This window comes from Athene cunicularia (genome assembly GCF_003259725.1).
Source record: "Athene cunicularia isolate RWA chromosome 15 unlocalized genomic scaffold, athCun1 chr15_part1, whole genome shotgun sequence".
NCBI classification, from domain to species: Eukaryota; Metazoa; Chordata; class Aves; order Strigiformes; family Strigidae; genus Athene; species Athene cunicularia.
This window is the reverse complement of record NW_020799121.1, coordinates 7490602-7508269: the sequence shown is the minus strand read 5'-3', so window position 1 is coordinate 7508269 and position 17668 is coordinate 7490602. Positions and strand designations below refer to the sequence as shown.

Below are 17668 nucleotides of genomic sequence, written 5' to 3'. Positions count from 1 at the left end.
TGTAAGACAGTCCTTGTCATAAATGAGACTGCAAGCTGAATAAGTAGGCACTACTGACTTCCTTTAGCAATGGCTTTTTATGTGAAAGATTAATCTAGCATCTGTTCTGAGATTCTCATGACTGACAATTCAGTAACAAGATCCCCTAGAGTTTAACAAAAAGATGGGGAATACATACAAACTGCAGGGTCACTAATTCAGGACTTCTGTATCTTATTGTTTCTACATTCCACATTCCCCCAGATATGTGCTTTCTATTACACTTACCTCCACTGCAACACTGCTGCTGTCTTCTGTCAAAAGAAGACTGAAGCCTTCCAATAGACTTCTGAAATAGGGATACTTCCAAAATTTAGTTCACTGTGCCAGTCAGCTACTCTTTCCTTTATGATTTGGCTCTGCCTACTCTCTTCCTACTGTTTACAGATACTCAGTACTGAAGATCAAGGCAGAAGCCAAGATGAAAAAAAGTCACTGTAAGCTTGATCACAGCAATAGCTTCCAAATCATGGCCTGGACTTGGATTCTCTTCCCTCCCAACTTTACAAGTATAGATATCAATTTCACTGGAGAAGTAATAAAGGCATAATTACAGTGATGACAAAAGGACCCAGTAGACATACTTTTTTTTTAAAAAATTTTTAAATCTCAGACATAGCTGACAGCAGAAAGAGAAGAAACGAAAGCTATATAAAAATGATGTTTCTACATCCATCATTCTGTCAAAAAACGTAAGCAATAATCAATGTTCAGGAAATATTCTAGGCAGCATTAATTTCAGTAATATAGATGCTTCAGAGCAACATCAAAGTTTTTGTCTCAATTACTTCTTAATACTGATGAAATATAAGCAATGTCCTTCTGCACCCCTGCCCTCCTTCAAGGTAGCTCCAAGTCATTCATCAAAAATTAAGACAGAAAGAAGAAAAAAAATGAGGCAGTAAAGCTCCATAGGGTGTGGTTATCAGTAAGTGAACACTCCCCTGGGCACTGAGTTCTAATCTTCTAACAGGGTGAATGTTTCACAAACAAGGACATAGGGTTGTTTTATGAATAATGTGTGCATGTATTTTTTATACAAGGAGAAAAGATGAAATTGGCAACTTGAAATGCTGAACAGTAGTTTCAATTGAGTAGTATGGTTCACAGATTAATCTTCTCTTCAGTATTCATGAGCTAATCAGAAAACTTTTCTGTTCTGAAACCTAAAAACAAAACAAGCAAACACCAAACCCCCAACTATAAAGCCCAACTATTTTTGTACATCTACCACATAGCATCAAATAAAATGGTGAAAAAAAATAGTGCCAGATACTGATAGCACATAAAATCTGCTTTAAAGCACTACTGATTTTGTTGTCAGTGTCTAAACATTTCTTTGGTGTTGTCCTTATTTTCTGAGCCAGGCAGAAGCTGAGACCAGAGAGAAAGAAAATAAAGTTTTTCAGAAGCTTTTTTTCCTTCTCTTGACATTGGACTGTCCATCTCATTAGACTTGCAAATGACTGAGGATCTATGCAGAAATATTTCAAAGGTGGTAGTACAGAACTCCTGAGAGAAGTACCTGGACACCTCATTTTCATGAGGAAGTCAGAAGGAGCAAGACAGATGTATTCTGCAGAAGGTGGTATTAGGACAGACGATGCATGAGGAGAAATGTAAGTGAGCTTATAAAGCAATCATGACAACTTGCCCATCTACATTCTTTCCATGAGAGCAGTCTGACCCTATCTCACTTCCACTGGAAAGGCTCCTAAATCTAATCTCTGGAGAGCAATCAAATTCATCCCACACAGCTTTGTCTTGATAACCACACTGAACAAGACAGCCCATGTTTCTAAAACTTGGACATACTCTTCAGGTGTTTTAATCTTATGAGGCCCTGCACTATGAACAGTTCAGTTACTCTTCTCCCAAACACCTTCATTCAGTTTGCTTTTTTTACCTCATCCATGATGTTTCTATATAACCAACCAGCTGTAGATTTCCATATTAAAAAAGAAAAAAAAATATTTATACAGTCTCTCTATATTTATGTATATAAACACTTTTAAACATGTATTTTATATATTTGTGTATCTATTCTACTCCCCCCACACACATTCCAAGCCCATTGTTTTGGGGATCTGCAGTCTGAACTGGAATACAGCCCTATACATCATCACATTAAGGATAAAACCTATTATTAACCAAAATTCACTCTCCAGATCAGAACATTAAGAATACATTCTAGTACATAATCTGTTTCCAATACATGACCAAATTAGTCAGTGCAGGTGATGGTATAGTTTACATTTTCCCCAGAGGGACCTGTCACAGGAGAGCAGAAAAGCTTACATGAAAGGCCTTTTTCTGCAGCTCCTTCCAGCTGACTTGTTTTATAAAGGACAATTAATCTATTCCTCATGGAGAAAGTGATTCACTTGTATTACACAGGGATCTTACTGCATATAAACAATATGGGCTCTAACTGACAACCTGTCAGAGATGCTAAACTTGCTGGGAGAGTGACAATAAGCTGCCATTTCAATTTCCCCTTCAGGGCAGTCTGTATTGCACACTTAGCAGTATGGAACACAAGCGAGTTACTGCCACAACAGCCCTAACACAAGTTGGTGATACCCATGAAAGTCTGAGCAACTGTTGCAGCTTGATTTGTTGGACATAAACACAGGTTTTGCCAAGACAGAAATGCGATCCTGATCATCAACAAAAGCAGCTCACTATTACTACAGCTATTATCACAAAGGGATAAAGAAGAAAAACTGCTCTGAATCTTAAACAGAAATTTTCTTAGAGACCAGTCCAGCTTCTGGTAACCTTGTTCCTATCTAATCAGAGCTACTGATAGTCAAAATTGGAGGAGCGGCAACACTGCCTTCTTAGAAGCTAATTTTGCAGCCACACAAAACTCCAAGCAGACAATGTCTGCCATATGCCATACATTCAGCATAAAAGTACATTTGGCATAATGGGGTAAGTATTCATGACTCATACTCAGCAGGTACAGCAAGATGATAAAGTGAAAAGATTATAAAACTAAAAGTATTAAGTATTTTTTTTTCCAGTACAGAGTTCTTATTAAAAAAAGGAATGAATAGTGTTTAAATTGACATCATGAGATGCCACAGAGCAAATAGATTACACTAAAAGTGTCAAAACACAAAGCTGTGGAAATAAATGATATTTTACAACCTGTGCAGTGGTTTCCAACTCTCCTTCTCACATCACTGCACCTGTATCATCTAGCATACTGTCATCATAATAATACAGAGAGAAGATAAACATTTCTTTTCCTGAAATGTGTACCTGAAGACTCAAACATGGTAAATCTCTCTCTAAATTTGCTGCTTACAGTCAGCAATATCCTGTGCTCAGATATACCCCTCCCCAACAGTGCTTCATTTACACTTTCAATGTGCATTTCCTCTCCATTTCACACCACTCTAACAGAGCCAGCCTCTATCTGTTACACAACAGAAGACGATGTTAACAATAGTCTTCAATCTCTGAACAGTAGCATGGCCCAACAGAATAACATCAACTACAATAACATTTTCTATTTACACAGAAAAGTAGCTTCTATTTATATACTACATTTCTCTCAGGAGTACTTCTAATTTCCCAAAATGACAAGTTTACATATCTTACAGAAATTGCTGCATCATTAGCTTGCCAAGAATTTAATTTCATCGGAGTATCCAAGGCTAAGGACATGTCAAAATGGGGAAGTTAAGTTAATCAACACATACAGCTTTCAAAGTGATACTCAGCAAGGAATTATGACCTGCATCACCACAGAAAGACTTCAATTGAGCATACAATTCCCTGTCAACCTAGCATGGAGGAACAAACAAACAAAACCAACACAAGAATGATTTCCTTAACAAATAATGTCAATCAAATCTATTTTCATATCATTATACTAGCAGCCATTATGACTATTCTATTTACCTAGATTAGAAGAAACTCAAACTTACTCCTTGCTTGTTAAGTCATACCTTGAATATCATGTTTGCTTGAAAACATAGTAACACTATTTCTTCTATTATCTTTTTAGTTACAGATAGCCTTTCAATTTATGAAAGTTAGCCAGGCAGCAACATGCAGTGGAGAGCACAAAAAGTCAAATCGTCTGACTGTGGTAAAAATTATTTTAAGCAACAGAAGAATTCTGGAAAGTCTCAGATAGGATAAAGAACTTTGTAAAGTAGAGGGTAAAAATAACAAAAGCAGCAAACCCTGTAATTGCCTAGCACACTCCTGGAAACATAACTATATGCTTATTTCCAAGCAGGCACACCAAGCAGAAACATACTCCTTATCTTCACAGGTGGCATTCATCTGCCTTTCTGTATTCATCCTTTCAGACTTCAATCACCTGTATGAGTCTCATTTCACTTTCCCATAGAATCATAGCAAATTAAAAAATGAAAACTAATAGCCTGGCAGAACCTGAAATAAAGGCCTTTCCTAAAAACACCCAAACAAACCACAACAAAACACCTGCAGGAAAGTCAGAGAGTAAGGAAGAAATTACTAGTCAGTCTGAATCATGAGCAGAAGGTGGTCTACTACAGAAAGTGGAAAATGTAAACACAAGGCCAGTTACCAATAGGGTGCTAGATATTATTTTCACTGAAGACAGTAAGCACTATGACCTTCTGCTTTAAGTGTATGTGGTTTCCCAGAAGCATGCAGAAAAGCCGAGTGGGAGAAGGCCCTGCACCATCAGGTTGTCTAATAAGATTAATGCTTCTTCAGAAAACGTGCCAAAGCAGTAGTGTGTTCTTGGCAATTTATACCTGCTTATGGTCATGAAGTACGCATCTAACTGAGAACTGATACACAGCCTGGAGACAACTTAGCGTTGGAGTTCCATTCTTCTGAATCAGGCATAATGCAAAATAAATCAGCATATACACTTGTGCACATACTCACATGCACATGCAGTAGAAAGGACTGTGCCAAGCACACTATCAAGTATCCAAAGTCCTTCCTTCAGCCACAGAACTTCAAGTTAACATATATATGTGCTGTGTTTTTTAATGCTTCAAAGATTAATGCTACAGCCAGTCTGACAGGAATAATAGCTTGGAAGTTTTCATCTGTTCTAATCCTGCCACAGAATGCCACCTTTCAAAGGGAAAAAAAAAATAATCCTGACATAATTACAGAGCCAGGACTTTGTTTTCTCTAAAACAAGTGCCACACAGCCTTCAGGGTAAAGACTGACTATGACCTATTAGGGAAAGAGTCATAAGAAATTCTGTGGGAAGCAATGGTTAGAATACAGGATAGCCCTCCAGTGTTTGAAAGTTGAAAAATTAACAAAGGAAATTATGACTAGAGTAACATTAGGACCTTACATGCCAATCAGCAAAGAAGAGCTCCAGCTTTAGGTTGTGACAGGTTTCTGTGCTGTTAAACTTCTGTGCTAAGAAGTACATGTATGCCACTGCCATTATCTTTCTCCCTTTGATATCTGAACTGTGATGCTTTGTAGACTTACTTTAAGTCAGCTGCTAATAAATTAAATCCATTGTAAAGATGTCCTTCTACTGAAACTTTCTTCAAATAAGAGTAGCTGTCCAGATCTGCAGTCAAGAAGTTTGTTACAAGAGCACCTAAGAAAGAGAAGTACATAGAGCAACTTGTATGTGTGAACCCACTATTCTGACAGACTTGGTACAACAAACAGTAAGGCACAAGATTCCTGTTGCCAACAGGGTATAACAGTGTGGGGGGAAAAAAACCCAAAACAAACCGAAATAACCAACCAGCTTCAAAGTCTTACCACATTGTATGATGTTTACATTAAGAGCTTGACTTTTACTCTCAACTCAGTTAAAAGCTCTTGGTCAAAATTTCTACAGAATCCATATTTACTAACTATTCTACACAGATGTGCCTTTCCTCTCCTCCCACCTTGCCAAACTCATTATTGTCTTGCTTCATAGCCCTGATATACGACCCTACAATGAAATACAAGTGACATGGTTCATTTGTTTCTTTGTTTAACGTGTTTTGCCACTGCAATATATTCTCAGTGCAATACCATATAACAGTTACAAACAGACCTACTTAAAAAAAAAAGAAACAAAAACCACACTACCACAGATGCGCTCTTTTGGAATAGCTTTTTTCCTATTATTTCTGCTCCTTTGATTTATCAATGTTTAAGGGAAAATGGACTACAGACGTCTTTTAGGCTAACCTCCAGCATAATCCCAGGTTGCATTGTTTCCCTAGGTGTTTGAACAAGAACATACACATTAAAAAAAGTATACTGTAATGTAAATCTAGCTCAGTGCTCATCTAGTTGTTCTGACTGTTAATTAGAATTACTTTCAAGACAAGACAGTTGGTGCTGCATTTCTTGTCTGGATGTAACTTCAGGCTCTAGGCATTACACCTTGTTTTACTTTTGCCTGCTTGATTAGAATATCATTATCCAAATTCCCCACACAAGTACTCAAACTCTTCAGTTCAGAAATTCTGTTTACAGCACACAACCATTTTATTTGTCCATAAAATGGTGTTTACAAAATTAATATTGTAATTATCACTATTTTACTGGGACACCAGGGCTTGTTTGTCCATTTTCTTATTTTTCAGTTTCTACTTCTTCATACCTCTTCCTTTTGCATTTTTATCAATCATTGGCTGCATATAGTTTGTCAGGGCTGCCATCTTGCCTTTCTTACTGATTCCCAGCCATGTGCCACCTTCTTTACCTTCCTCCATATCCAGACCTAATGGAAGAAGTAAGAGTTAGGCTATTGCATTCATTAAAAAAAAATAAAAAATCTCAAGCTTAAATCAGAATTTTTTAATGCAATTCCTGAGTTTTGGTCAGGCTGGATAAAATGCAGTAGGTACAAGACTAACTTTCTGGACAAATGAGGTAAGCCTACTTAAATTACCTGCCCTCCAATTCTGAACTTTCAAATAACTTCCATGCTACTGCAATAATAGACAAGAGATAATGAGAAAATGAAGTGTAAAAGCAAAATTATAAGCTTCATCTATATGCTAAAATACATACAAAACCTTAAGTAGGCTCAGAATATGTGTTAGCTCAATAGCAAATCTCAGAAGATTAATGTTATTTGCAAGTTTAAATTCACAAGCAACCATAAAAATTTAGAGTAAGCTAGATAACTGATAAATATCTTGGACCCTGGTAGCAGTAATTTACACTGAGGAGGGGGACCCACAGAAGTGAAGCCCACAACCAAACGTCTTGAAAGAAAGTACAAGTTAAAAAAAAAAAAAAAGAAAACCCTACCTATTTGCCATGAGCTCATGTTGACCAGCAAGCATTTAATGGAAAACCAAGAACTAGTTCAATATAACTTGCATACTGTTAGAAACCTTTTAATTCTGAATCATGATGTCATAAATAACTTCCATTAGAAGATTAAAAGAACAGATTTTGGATTTGTATTCAGAAACTCCTTTCTTTCTTCAGCATCCCAAACCTCAATATAAAGTTTAGCCACATCACGTCTTTACCCAACACTTTTACTACTGTCCTCTACCTTAACTGAAAAGCACACAAAAGAATATACAGCTTTGTTGACCAACACCCAGTGATTAACATACAGGAATTCTGGAAAAGAGAAATTGCTATAAGTGAAAAATATTTTTTCATCTTAAGTCACACAAAGAAAATTTGATTTATTATGGTTCAACCTGCTGCTTTCATTTGAGAAAATATTATTAACACAAAGGCATATATCCATGAGATCTCCACAGATATATCCCCTGGATGGAGAATATACCAGCTTCTTATGCCAAACACGGACAGAGCTGACAAGGATATAAAAGACAAAAATTCAGGGTCCTTCAGTTTTCAGGATAGCTTTTTTGCTCGTTTGTTTTAAACTGCTACATAGCAGAGGAAGCAGCATCCAGAATGTCTGGCACGAAACAGAAACATCAGCCAGAACTTCAGAAGCAAGGGAGTTGTAGCAAAGTGGGAGTAATTCATGCTCACAGGCCTTCTTGTCAATGACAATAACATACAGCATCAACAAAGAGCATTTGCAAAGTCAAAATCTTGCATTTAAACAATGTTTTGTTTTCCAGAGCTTCTCTCTGTTTCTGAGAAAATGCAGAAGTATTGATTATACTTAAAAATTACTACAGATAGATTACCTACAAAGGAAAACCAGATGAGGAACTCTATTATCAGTTTAGCAAAATGTAGACACGAAAGATAATAAACTGATGGATCAATAACTAAAATTATTCTGTAGCCTATAAATTATTAACCAATAAGAAATGAGAAAGTTTTCACTTTCTTGAGGCTTGGTTTAATGATTTCAAGTCACTATTACAGCCGATGAGTCTGTAGAATAACTAATTCCACCTATTTTAAGAATTATTTCAGTGTGTCTGACAAAGCTAAAGTAATTGTTCATGACAGACAAATTAATCTGCACTGCTCAGACTGAAATCAGTTAGAGAATGTAAAACTGGGAAAGGAAAAACCCACAAGATATTAAAACACAAATAAGATAATAATAGCACAACTCACCTTTCCAATTCCTGACATGTTTTCTCCCGAAGTATAGGGGAGAAGCATATTTCTGATTAGAAATGCAGCACCACCACCCCAGTAACAAAAAATCCAGGCTATAATTCCTTTATAAATCATATGAAAGTCACTCAAAACCGCAAGACATACATACCACTAAGGATCTCATTGCCGCTGTCCCAAAAATCCGCTGATTTGGATGGTCTGTGGTAAAATTCATCTCTATTAGCTGCTAGAATAAGCCTGTAGAACACAAGAGGAAAAAGATACCATTACTCACAAATAGGAACTACAGGCAGGAGCAGAATCCAATCCTTGCCACAGCATTAGCTCATTTTAAGTATGAAACCATCCTTTATCCTCCAATCTCACCTTTATCACTCAGTGTAAAGGCCGAATGACATCTGACAGCAGCCTTCTCTCTCATTGTCTTGAGACATTCAGCAAATCTATCTTGTGTGAATGAGGCAGCTATTATTTTCAAAGAATAATATATCACAATGATTGAATTATGATCGCATAAGCAGTCTTAAGATTCCTCAGCATATGAGGTCGCAGCTTAATTAAAGAAAATTTAAAGGTAACCCGTGGATTTATAGGTAACATCTAAAAAAAATAAATAATCTGAGAGCATGTTTTTTACTGGATCATTACTTAGGATCATGTAGTCACAGTATTTTTCAATCTAACTTCAACACCTGAAGTTCTATTTATGTGGTTCAAAGACAGAAGCCAGATCCTTTTATAAGTACTCAGAGCACAGATAAATCTGTGATAGTCTCAAAGGTCCAGACAACATGCTCAATGAGGCAGGGAAGTACAGGGAAGAGGCATGTAACAATCAAGAGGTATTTTGGTAGCCCTCTGTTTTTTGTTGTTTTATGGGTTGTGGTTTTTGTTTTTGTTTTTGTTTTTTTTAAACATGTGTAGTTGCTTGCATAATCTGAGTGTTACCAGAACAGTAGGACAAAATAGTTGAATTGTTAATGAGTCAGCCCTTGCAGCAAAGAAACTACAAGCAGCTCTGAAGGCTACACAATCAGGAGGTAGGAAGAAGTTATGAAAAATAATACACAATTGAAAAATGCTGCTGGATGAAATCCATTGTTTATATTTAGAAATGAACACATCACTGTACAAGACCAACTACCATCCTGACCAAAAGCGTGTGGCAGTTCTTCATGTGCCATCTAAAATTTGGTAATTTTAGAAAACATGCGCTTTATACTTTGATAATTATCTCTGTGATAATTATCATACATGGTACCTGCAGACTTGAAAGACCAAGTACAACGTGAATTTTAAGAAGCAGCGGCCATACAGGATAAGACAGGTTTTCCTCAAATGTTCCAGGCTTGGCAGCAATGCAGATCAGTCAAATTCAATGATAACACCAGTTCAAGCCAGTCAGGCCGTGAACGTAAAGCAGGTAAGATTTAAAGAGTCAGTACAGGCAGACAGCTTCAGAGGAGTTTAGAACAGTCTCAGTTCTTGGCCTTTGAAAAGCAAAAACTGTTTCTCTGTCCATTTTATCCATCAGAAGTTATTAACACAGAACAACTTACAAATCATGCAAATATCTTCCTGAACGCATGCTACAGTAATTTTGTTAGCAGTGTTAGTACCGGCACACTAGAGAGGAAAGTCTAGGCTAAGCTGACTGCGCACATCCATCTTCTGAAAGTGAGAAAGTTAACATTTTCTGATATTCAAAAGCAATTGAAAACAGCATCCGAAACGAAATTTAATTACTTACTGCAACATCAAATAGGTGCAGGATATCTATAAATAAAAGCTTGTGTTAGAAGTGTTACTGGGCTTCTGTGCTGAGAATCAGCAGACGCTGCCATTTTCAAACCTGTAGATGAGCTTTCATTTGATGCTGCTTTTCAGTCTTTTTTCAATCATTACTTTGGAATTTATTTTCTTTTTTTAAAAAAGTGTTTCTTATTGGTAGACCATCCTCACCTGAACAGCAGGTGATGGATTTGGCTGATCCAAGGAAAAGGCAAAAAGACAACTGTAACTCTAGGCAAGCCATATGCTGGAGACTCAGGGCAACTGATGACTGCAGACACACTTGTGCACAACTCCACCACACCATGCCATGATCCAAAACAGCTAGAGCTTCTGAAGTCCTGCTCATTATTACCCATAACATGACTTGCCTTTATTTCAATTGCAAGATTGTGAGCGTTCCCCATTCTCTCCAGTTACGTTGCTTAATATTTACTTTTAATGAAATGCCATCTTTCAGAAACCTGCAGATTTTCTTAACCTGTTTCCTAGGACCTCAGTGTCTTTTCCACTGTCAGTTCCTCCTACCAGCCACATGTCAATTATATTCATACAGCAGAAGCCAAGTTTGCTACTGTAAACTGAGGTTAGACCATACAATTTTCATTCTAATTTTTAAAGCCACAATACATAAGAATCAATTCCAATGAAATCTCATTACTTTACTCAGCACTGAAATGTACTGACATTTTCTGCAGGTTTCTGGACTTCCCTGCAAATTCATCTCTTAATTATTACAATGTTTTAAAACATGATCATGAAGTGCCAGTTGCACATTAGAAATATTACAGAATTATAATCAGCTATAGAGAAAATGAAAGAGACTAACACTTCAATAGCATCTGTTGGAAAGCAGAGTGTACGTACATTTTCATCTTTCCAATGCCAAACAATCATAATATCGTGCCTTTCAAACTTGTGTTATTTTTCGTCTTCTAGCTGATTCTAGTCTTTGACCTATAGGCTTCCAGCTGGTTTACCAAATTTCATTTCTCTTGCTTGAATATCCTTCATTTATAGCATGCATCTTCCTTTTACAGATTTTTATTTAAATAAACCTCTCTACTGTTAAAAAAAGTTTAGTTCAAGTGCATTTCTTATTTCCTGAAGCTCCAATTATATTTTATCTTCAATAACTTTTGACATGAAACTACAGTTTGTTTATAGTATCTAAATATTTTGCTTATTTTTATAAGCAAAGGCTTTCTGGTGTGATTAAATATTTCCCATCTCAAGTTTAATACACAGACTCCTAAACTTAGCACAAGGCTAGTATACAGGATCATTATAATAAAAACATCTTCATCTTGTCTTTTATGAAACATAATCATACTGAAAATGAGCAATATTAAGTGACCCTCATCTTCTAATAGATTGCAAAAAGCCTATTCAGCTATTTTTATGGCTGAAATAATTCAACTGTATTAGGATTTACATATTAAGATTTATTTTAATGTTGAGGCAGAGAGATGAAAACATGAGAAATCATTCCATTAAAGCAATTTCCTACAATGTAATTCAGTTCCATAAAAAAAGACTCTGTGATTATAGCTTTGAAGCTTGAAACATGTATTTATTTGTAAAATGCACAGAGTATAGTTCAGAAAGCTGTAAAGCCAGCATGTTACCTTTGACAATAATAATGGACTACAGTAAAGCATTTGCTACACGGCACTAAACTTAACTACAAATAGGCCTGTAGAGAGAACACAGAGGAAAAAGGGTAGAACAGCAAGTTGCAAGGGTATGGGAATATAGATTCATTAATGGATCACTAAGGTGAACTGTAAGCTTTTTACTTAATTAGGTGCTTATGAAAATTGGCCAATGTACTGCTCTAGAAACCAAAGGCTACCTGGATGGAAAAATTTCTTAAGTGTTATGAAGAACATGTTTTAACTTGAGAAAGTTTACTGGATACAAGAAAATGGCCAATGATAGGCAGTTTGTCTTTTCAAACTTTACTACCCATTTTATACGCTTTTAGTTAGAGATGCAAAGTAGAAGATAGTGAGAAAAGTAATTGTAGATGCCTGTTTTAATGTGGACAGACAAATTACTATGTCTGCAGGTACAGGAATCCTCTTTTGGTTAGGAAAACTGCTCCAAGAACTCACCATACAGAGCCATAATACCGAGTAACACACAGGAGTTGTCAGAGAAATTATGTTTAGCAAGAGACTACTATAGAGAGGTCTAACTTGGTCTAATGGCTATAATACTGTTCAGAGAATTAGGAAGTCTGGGTACCATTCCCAACTGATAGTCAGACCTGTATCCTTCAGAAAGTTGATACAAAGGTAAAACAAAACCCTTAGGAACAATTTAAGAAGAACGAACTTCAACATTCTTCTGAATAAAGAAAAGCAAAGAGATTTAGTTATGGTGTGTTAAAGGAAAAAAAAGAAAGGGGGGACTAAAGTTATGTATCTGATATTAAAAATCTGACACCAAGAACACTATGGTCTGGCACTTATCACTGTAACAGATGGTTCAAAGTAATTTCTCTCAGAGGCATAGAGCAAGACATCACTTAATGAAAGGTACCAAGAAAGTTAAATAGAATTAAATATTCCTGAATTTGGGCCAAAACATCTCAAAAGTGTTTTCCTATTTTGACACTGATAGGAAGTTGTTTTCTGCTATAAATCAATAATTTCAGTCTCGATGAAATTTTTTGTAGCAAGCAAACTACTGTAAGTATTACTTTAAAATATTGATCATGGCAGAAAGTTCGCTCGGCAAGCAACTACAGTTTACATCCAAAGGATTTTCCCAAGAGGCATCAAATTGATGAATCTGTCTTTTGCTAACTAGCAACACAAAGAAAGTCAGACCAAATAAATGGATATATTAATTCAGCACCAGTCACATCAAACAAATCCCTTTTTAGACAGATTCCAGATGCAGAAAGGAATTCACTGTGTGGGCAACTGAAGTTTCAGTTCTAACTTCCTTTCTTTCTATAGAATGGCATCTTCTCAGTATGAAGGGCAGAAAAACAAGTCAACAAAAGGCACAATGATTTACTAAGCATACTAACTCTGATGGTTTCTGGATGAATACCAATACTTGCACCCCACAAAGCATACGGAATATATACAGTAAGTATAAATACAGAAAGCACTACAACTCTACAGTAGTAGCTGAAGTGCTATCTTTCTATTACATACTGAATATCCTCAAAGATATTAATGTTGTATATGACCTTTTAAAATGGCTGTAACAAGAGAGAAAATTATTAAAGGAAGTTTAATGTTTGGGAAACTCACTGTATGACATCAAACACATCCAGCAATACTTACCTCGAAGCGTGGATGCTTATTTTGTCTTAAGCTTTTAACTAAACATTTAATACAGATGACTATTAGTCTATTAGCTAAAATTTTAATAATTTTAAAATTTAATTAATTTTAATTACATAAGATTTTAACATGACTTAGCTTATTACCTAAAATTTTAATTGAAAGCAGATTTTGGGGAGGGGGAAGGCTAGGACACAAAGTTTCTTAGTCTCCATAAAACTACTTGTTTTACATGGATACAGGAGTATAATCAGTTTGAAAGCAGTGAGATCTGATTTCCAGCATTTTCTGAAATTCTAAGTACTTAATTTTAGGACAAAGAGCAACTGGAAGTCTTTAAGTACACCTTGTTCCAAAAGCAAACTGATAGGTATAACTAACTGTGAAGATACCTTGACCTCATCTATCCATATTTTAAAAAGCAACCACGCCTACTCACAGGCAAGCCAGTTCTGTCAAAAACCCAGTGGAACAGAGCGCACTGGTAGCCATGATGTAACATGGAAAAGAGCGAACCACACAGTGAACAAGAAGGTCCAGTCCTTGGGAGGTAACAGGACAAAGTGGCAATTCAGAGTTAACCAGAAGCTGCATAAGAAGTTAAATTTCAGTATTAGTACCTTTTGGATTCATAGTGTATGGCTCTCTTGGCTTACAAGACTGGACTAGCACATATTAACAGAGGAGAAATTAATACACAGAGTGGTTAATAACTGCAACAGTTCTGCTCTACTGTCTGCCCATTACTTTCCAGGCTAAATTCAAATTGTTGGTTTCAAACTGAAAGTCCTAAACATATCCACCCTACTGAAAGAAGGGTACAGCCACAGCTGTGATGCCCCAACAAACACAATTCCCCCTAGTTTAAATGATAAAGTAGAAGGCAGGACTTTCAAACTCTGGATTAAAATATTTAAAGGATTTATCCTACACCATATGACAGATCACCAGCAAAAGGTCCATGATCACAAAGCCTGTCTTCTGAAATAGTTTAAAACCAAAGGATTCTCAAGAGGTTACAGTAAGTCCTCAATGGGGGAAGTCATAAAGTTAAACATTACAAAAAGCATAATTGAACACATAATACTGACTTGAATTTGTAATTCAAACATTGGCTACAAAAAAAAATTGTATTAAAAAAATATAGAAACAAGTCTGAACTAGAACCATCTTTACCTGTATGCATTTTTTGAAACTGGTCGGGGGTCAAATTTGAATAGAAGAATGCACATTGAAGAACTGATGTTTAAATCCTGCTTCTTCCACAAAGGCTCAGTGCAAGGTCATTCTGTAACAGCCTACAAAGTAAATAAAAAGTAGCTATTATTCTGAAAATTATAAAAAGATAATCTTGCTTCTATGCTGAAGCTTCAAGACTGTAGTGTTCTCAAAAATAAATAAAACAGGACTTTCAAACCAGATTTCTTTCAATGAATGGTTTACTACCAAAATTCTTACGGCAGTTGTTTCAAAGTTTTGCTTAGCTAACTCAGATTTTTAGGAAAGAAACAAGCATCAGGAAAATACTGACAAAGTCTAGAGTGCTAGCAATACCTGAAAGAAAGACTATTACATAATTTTATGCTCATTTCCAATAAAGCACCACTACTTTTTTTTTTTTTTTTTTCTCTCCTGTCTTAAGCAAGGCAAAATGCTTCTGCTAGAGTAAAAGGAGAAAAATAAGACTCAAACTGTTGCAGAAGCTGGAAAAAGCCTGATCAAAGACACTCCCAAACCCGTAAATAAAGTATACTTAAAATCTTTTAAGTATAAAGTCATTTAAGCCCAGGAGAAAGTATTATTGTTTACCATCAGGAAAAACATCAGGTACAAAAAAAATTACACTAGACCAGCGTGTACATTCTGATAAATAGCTTCCAGCACTTGGGGTATGTTTAAAATTCTGTCCATGCTCAAACGGCAGGACAAATATACCTTCTATTTCAAAACCACATAACAGTTTTCAGATATTTTTGTGTTGCCACAATGAAAATTTTTCTGGTAATAAAACTGAAGCCTGATCCTTACTTTTTGTGGCTGCTAAAACGTTTATCAGAATGCTACCAACCAACCACACATCACCAGGTTTTACTGTTATTGAGAGCTTTTTCCATGCAAGAGTTTAAGGTAGGCAAAGAGGGGAAGGGGACAGGCAGTACTCAACACCACAACCCTAAGGCCTCCTGAGCAACCCAGTGACTGAAGCAACTTCTGTACAAAAACTATGATTTTTAACCATGCCTCCAGATAGATAAAAAGTGTCTCTCTTGCTCTTTAATTTCCACATCATTTACCTTAAGAAATATCAGGAAATGAATGATCTTGACTACATTTCATATTTACATAAGTAGAGCTACAAGTGCAGCGTTTATACAGATTTTTTTAATTAACAGCTTGCCAGTAGCTGCTGGCTCCTGTTAAGTCACAGTTCAGCACTAAAACTAGCCTGCTGTTGCTGTCATGGCACAAGTTCAGTCTTGCAATCTAATATTCTGCAAAGAGACTCTCTGTTGCAGGAAATGAAATAACTCAAAAAGACGTGCAACTCTCCTGACATGCCTGACAAGGCACAAGAAAATTAGTGCAAAGTAGTGTGTATATCTTCCAAAGTATTTTAAATTCTATTCTCTGACAAAAGGAATTTCTCTCCCAAGATGACTTTGTAGTCCACTAGCCAAGAGCACCAATAGCCTGGCTATCCCAACTATTTTCTGTTTAAGGCATCAGAGGACACAGAATTAAATCATACCATAGGCTTTCTTTGCCTTTAACAAGTCAATCCCAAAATAACTAGTTTAGAAACAAACCATAAATTGAAGATGTAGACTTGAATTTTGGATAACTGATTTACTAGCCAGGTGTTTAAAAAGATCCATAGCCAGCTTTATTTAGAAAATCTAATCAGTTTTAAGGTGTCACCATCCTTCTCAGACTCCCATTGCTGAATTTTGAATAGACTTCAATCATACTGGACTTGTACAACTGAACTACAAGTTCTGAAAGACTTGGATCTTCTACATACAGATCTTACTAGCTTTTCACAAAACTTGGGATCTTGTACTCCAGCTGCTTTATGTCACTAAGCGTAAGTAACACTGACCTGTTCACACCTTCCACTCTAACGCTTAGAAATAAACTGAAGCAAAACAAAGTTATAGTCATGGTTCATATCACAAAGTACAAATTTCTTAGAGCAACAGACAGCTTTTGAAATACAGTGCCATTTCCAGACAGTGAAATTAAAACATAACACAGTTCTAGGTATTTTGAAGCCTTTTATACTATTTTTTTCCTTTAAATTTCTGCTGCTGTCCAGATACCCAGGTACCCATATAGATAGCCAGTATCAATATGCCATGCCCTACTTCAGTTTCTTTATTCAGGATACCATTTCTTCTAGCAGAAGGGATTTAAATTGCAGATCATCCTATTCATGATTTCTCCTCTGGAACATTGCATTGCTCCTTATTCTGTACCATCTACCTTTCTTTTAACCTTGACTTGTCAGAGTCCAGAACCTTCTTGTCTTTCTTTATGTCCTTCTCTAACCTCCAAACCTACTCAGCTTCTAGATACTTGCTTTGTCATTAGACATTTATTTTTCTGTTTGGCAATTTTTCTGTCCCCAGAAGAACATGAATGATGGGTTTCTTCATGACTCAGGTTCTTCAGCATGCTTATTATGCAGCCAAAATAGTCATGAAGATTATTCACTTCATTCTACAGCACTTTCCAAACAGGTGCCTACCATACACTTGTCAATCCACCCAGCCTAGTGAATGAATGAACTACAGATTGGGTACCTGGGGTGTTGTCAAGTCTGGCAGATGTTCCCCATTAGAAGACTGGGCTCCCCAATAATCCTCTCAGGGATGCACAGTCCTATATAACACCAGCCTCCAACAAGGCTGAGTAAAATAACAGTCACTCCTGTTTCCCAAATGATGCACACCTCACGGTAGTTATTGTTTCTGTCAGCGCACAGGTTACACAGAAATCAAACAGATTCTTCCTCCCCCCC

The 17668-nt window shown here is 36.3% G+C and overlaps 1 protein-coding gene across 3 annotated transcripts in view; it reads right to left on the bottom strand.

Moving 5' to 3' along the window:
- The window catches only part of TANGO2 (transport and golgi organization 2 homolog), a 36850-nt gene that overhangs the window by 13755 nt on the left and 5427 nt on the right, over positions 1–17668 (bottom strand). For all 3 annotated transcript variants that reach the window (XM_026859528.1, XM_026859527.1, XM_026859529.1), the window contains exons 2-5: positions 14824–14945; positions 8700–8788; positions 6636–6755; positions 5513–5627 (exon numbers count right to left, since the gene is read on the bottom strand). In XM_026859528.1, the coding sequence (XP_026715329.1) occupies positions 5513–5627; positions 6636–6755; positions 8700–8788; positions 14824–14879 (380 nt within the window). In that variant the 5' untranslated portion in view covers positions 14880–14945. The remainder of the gene's footprint in view (positions 1–5512; positions 5628–6635; positions 6756–8699; positions 8789–14823; positions 14946–17668) is intronic.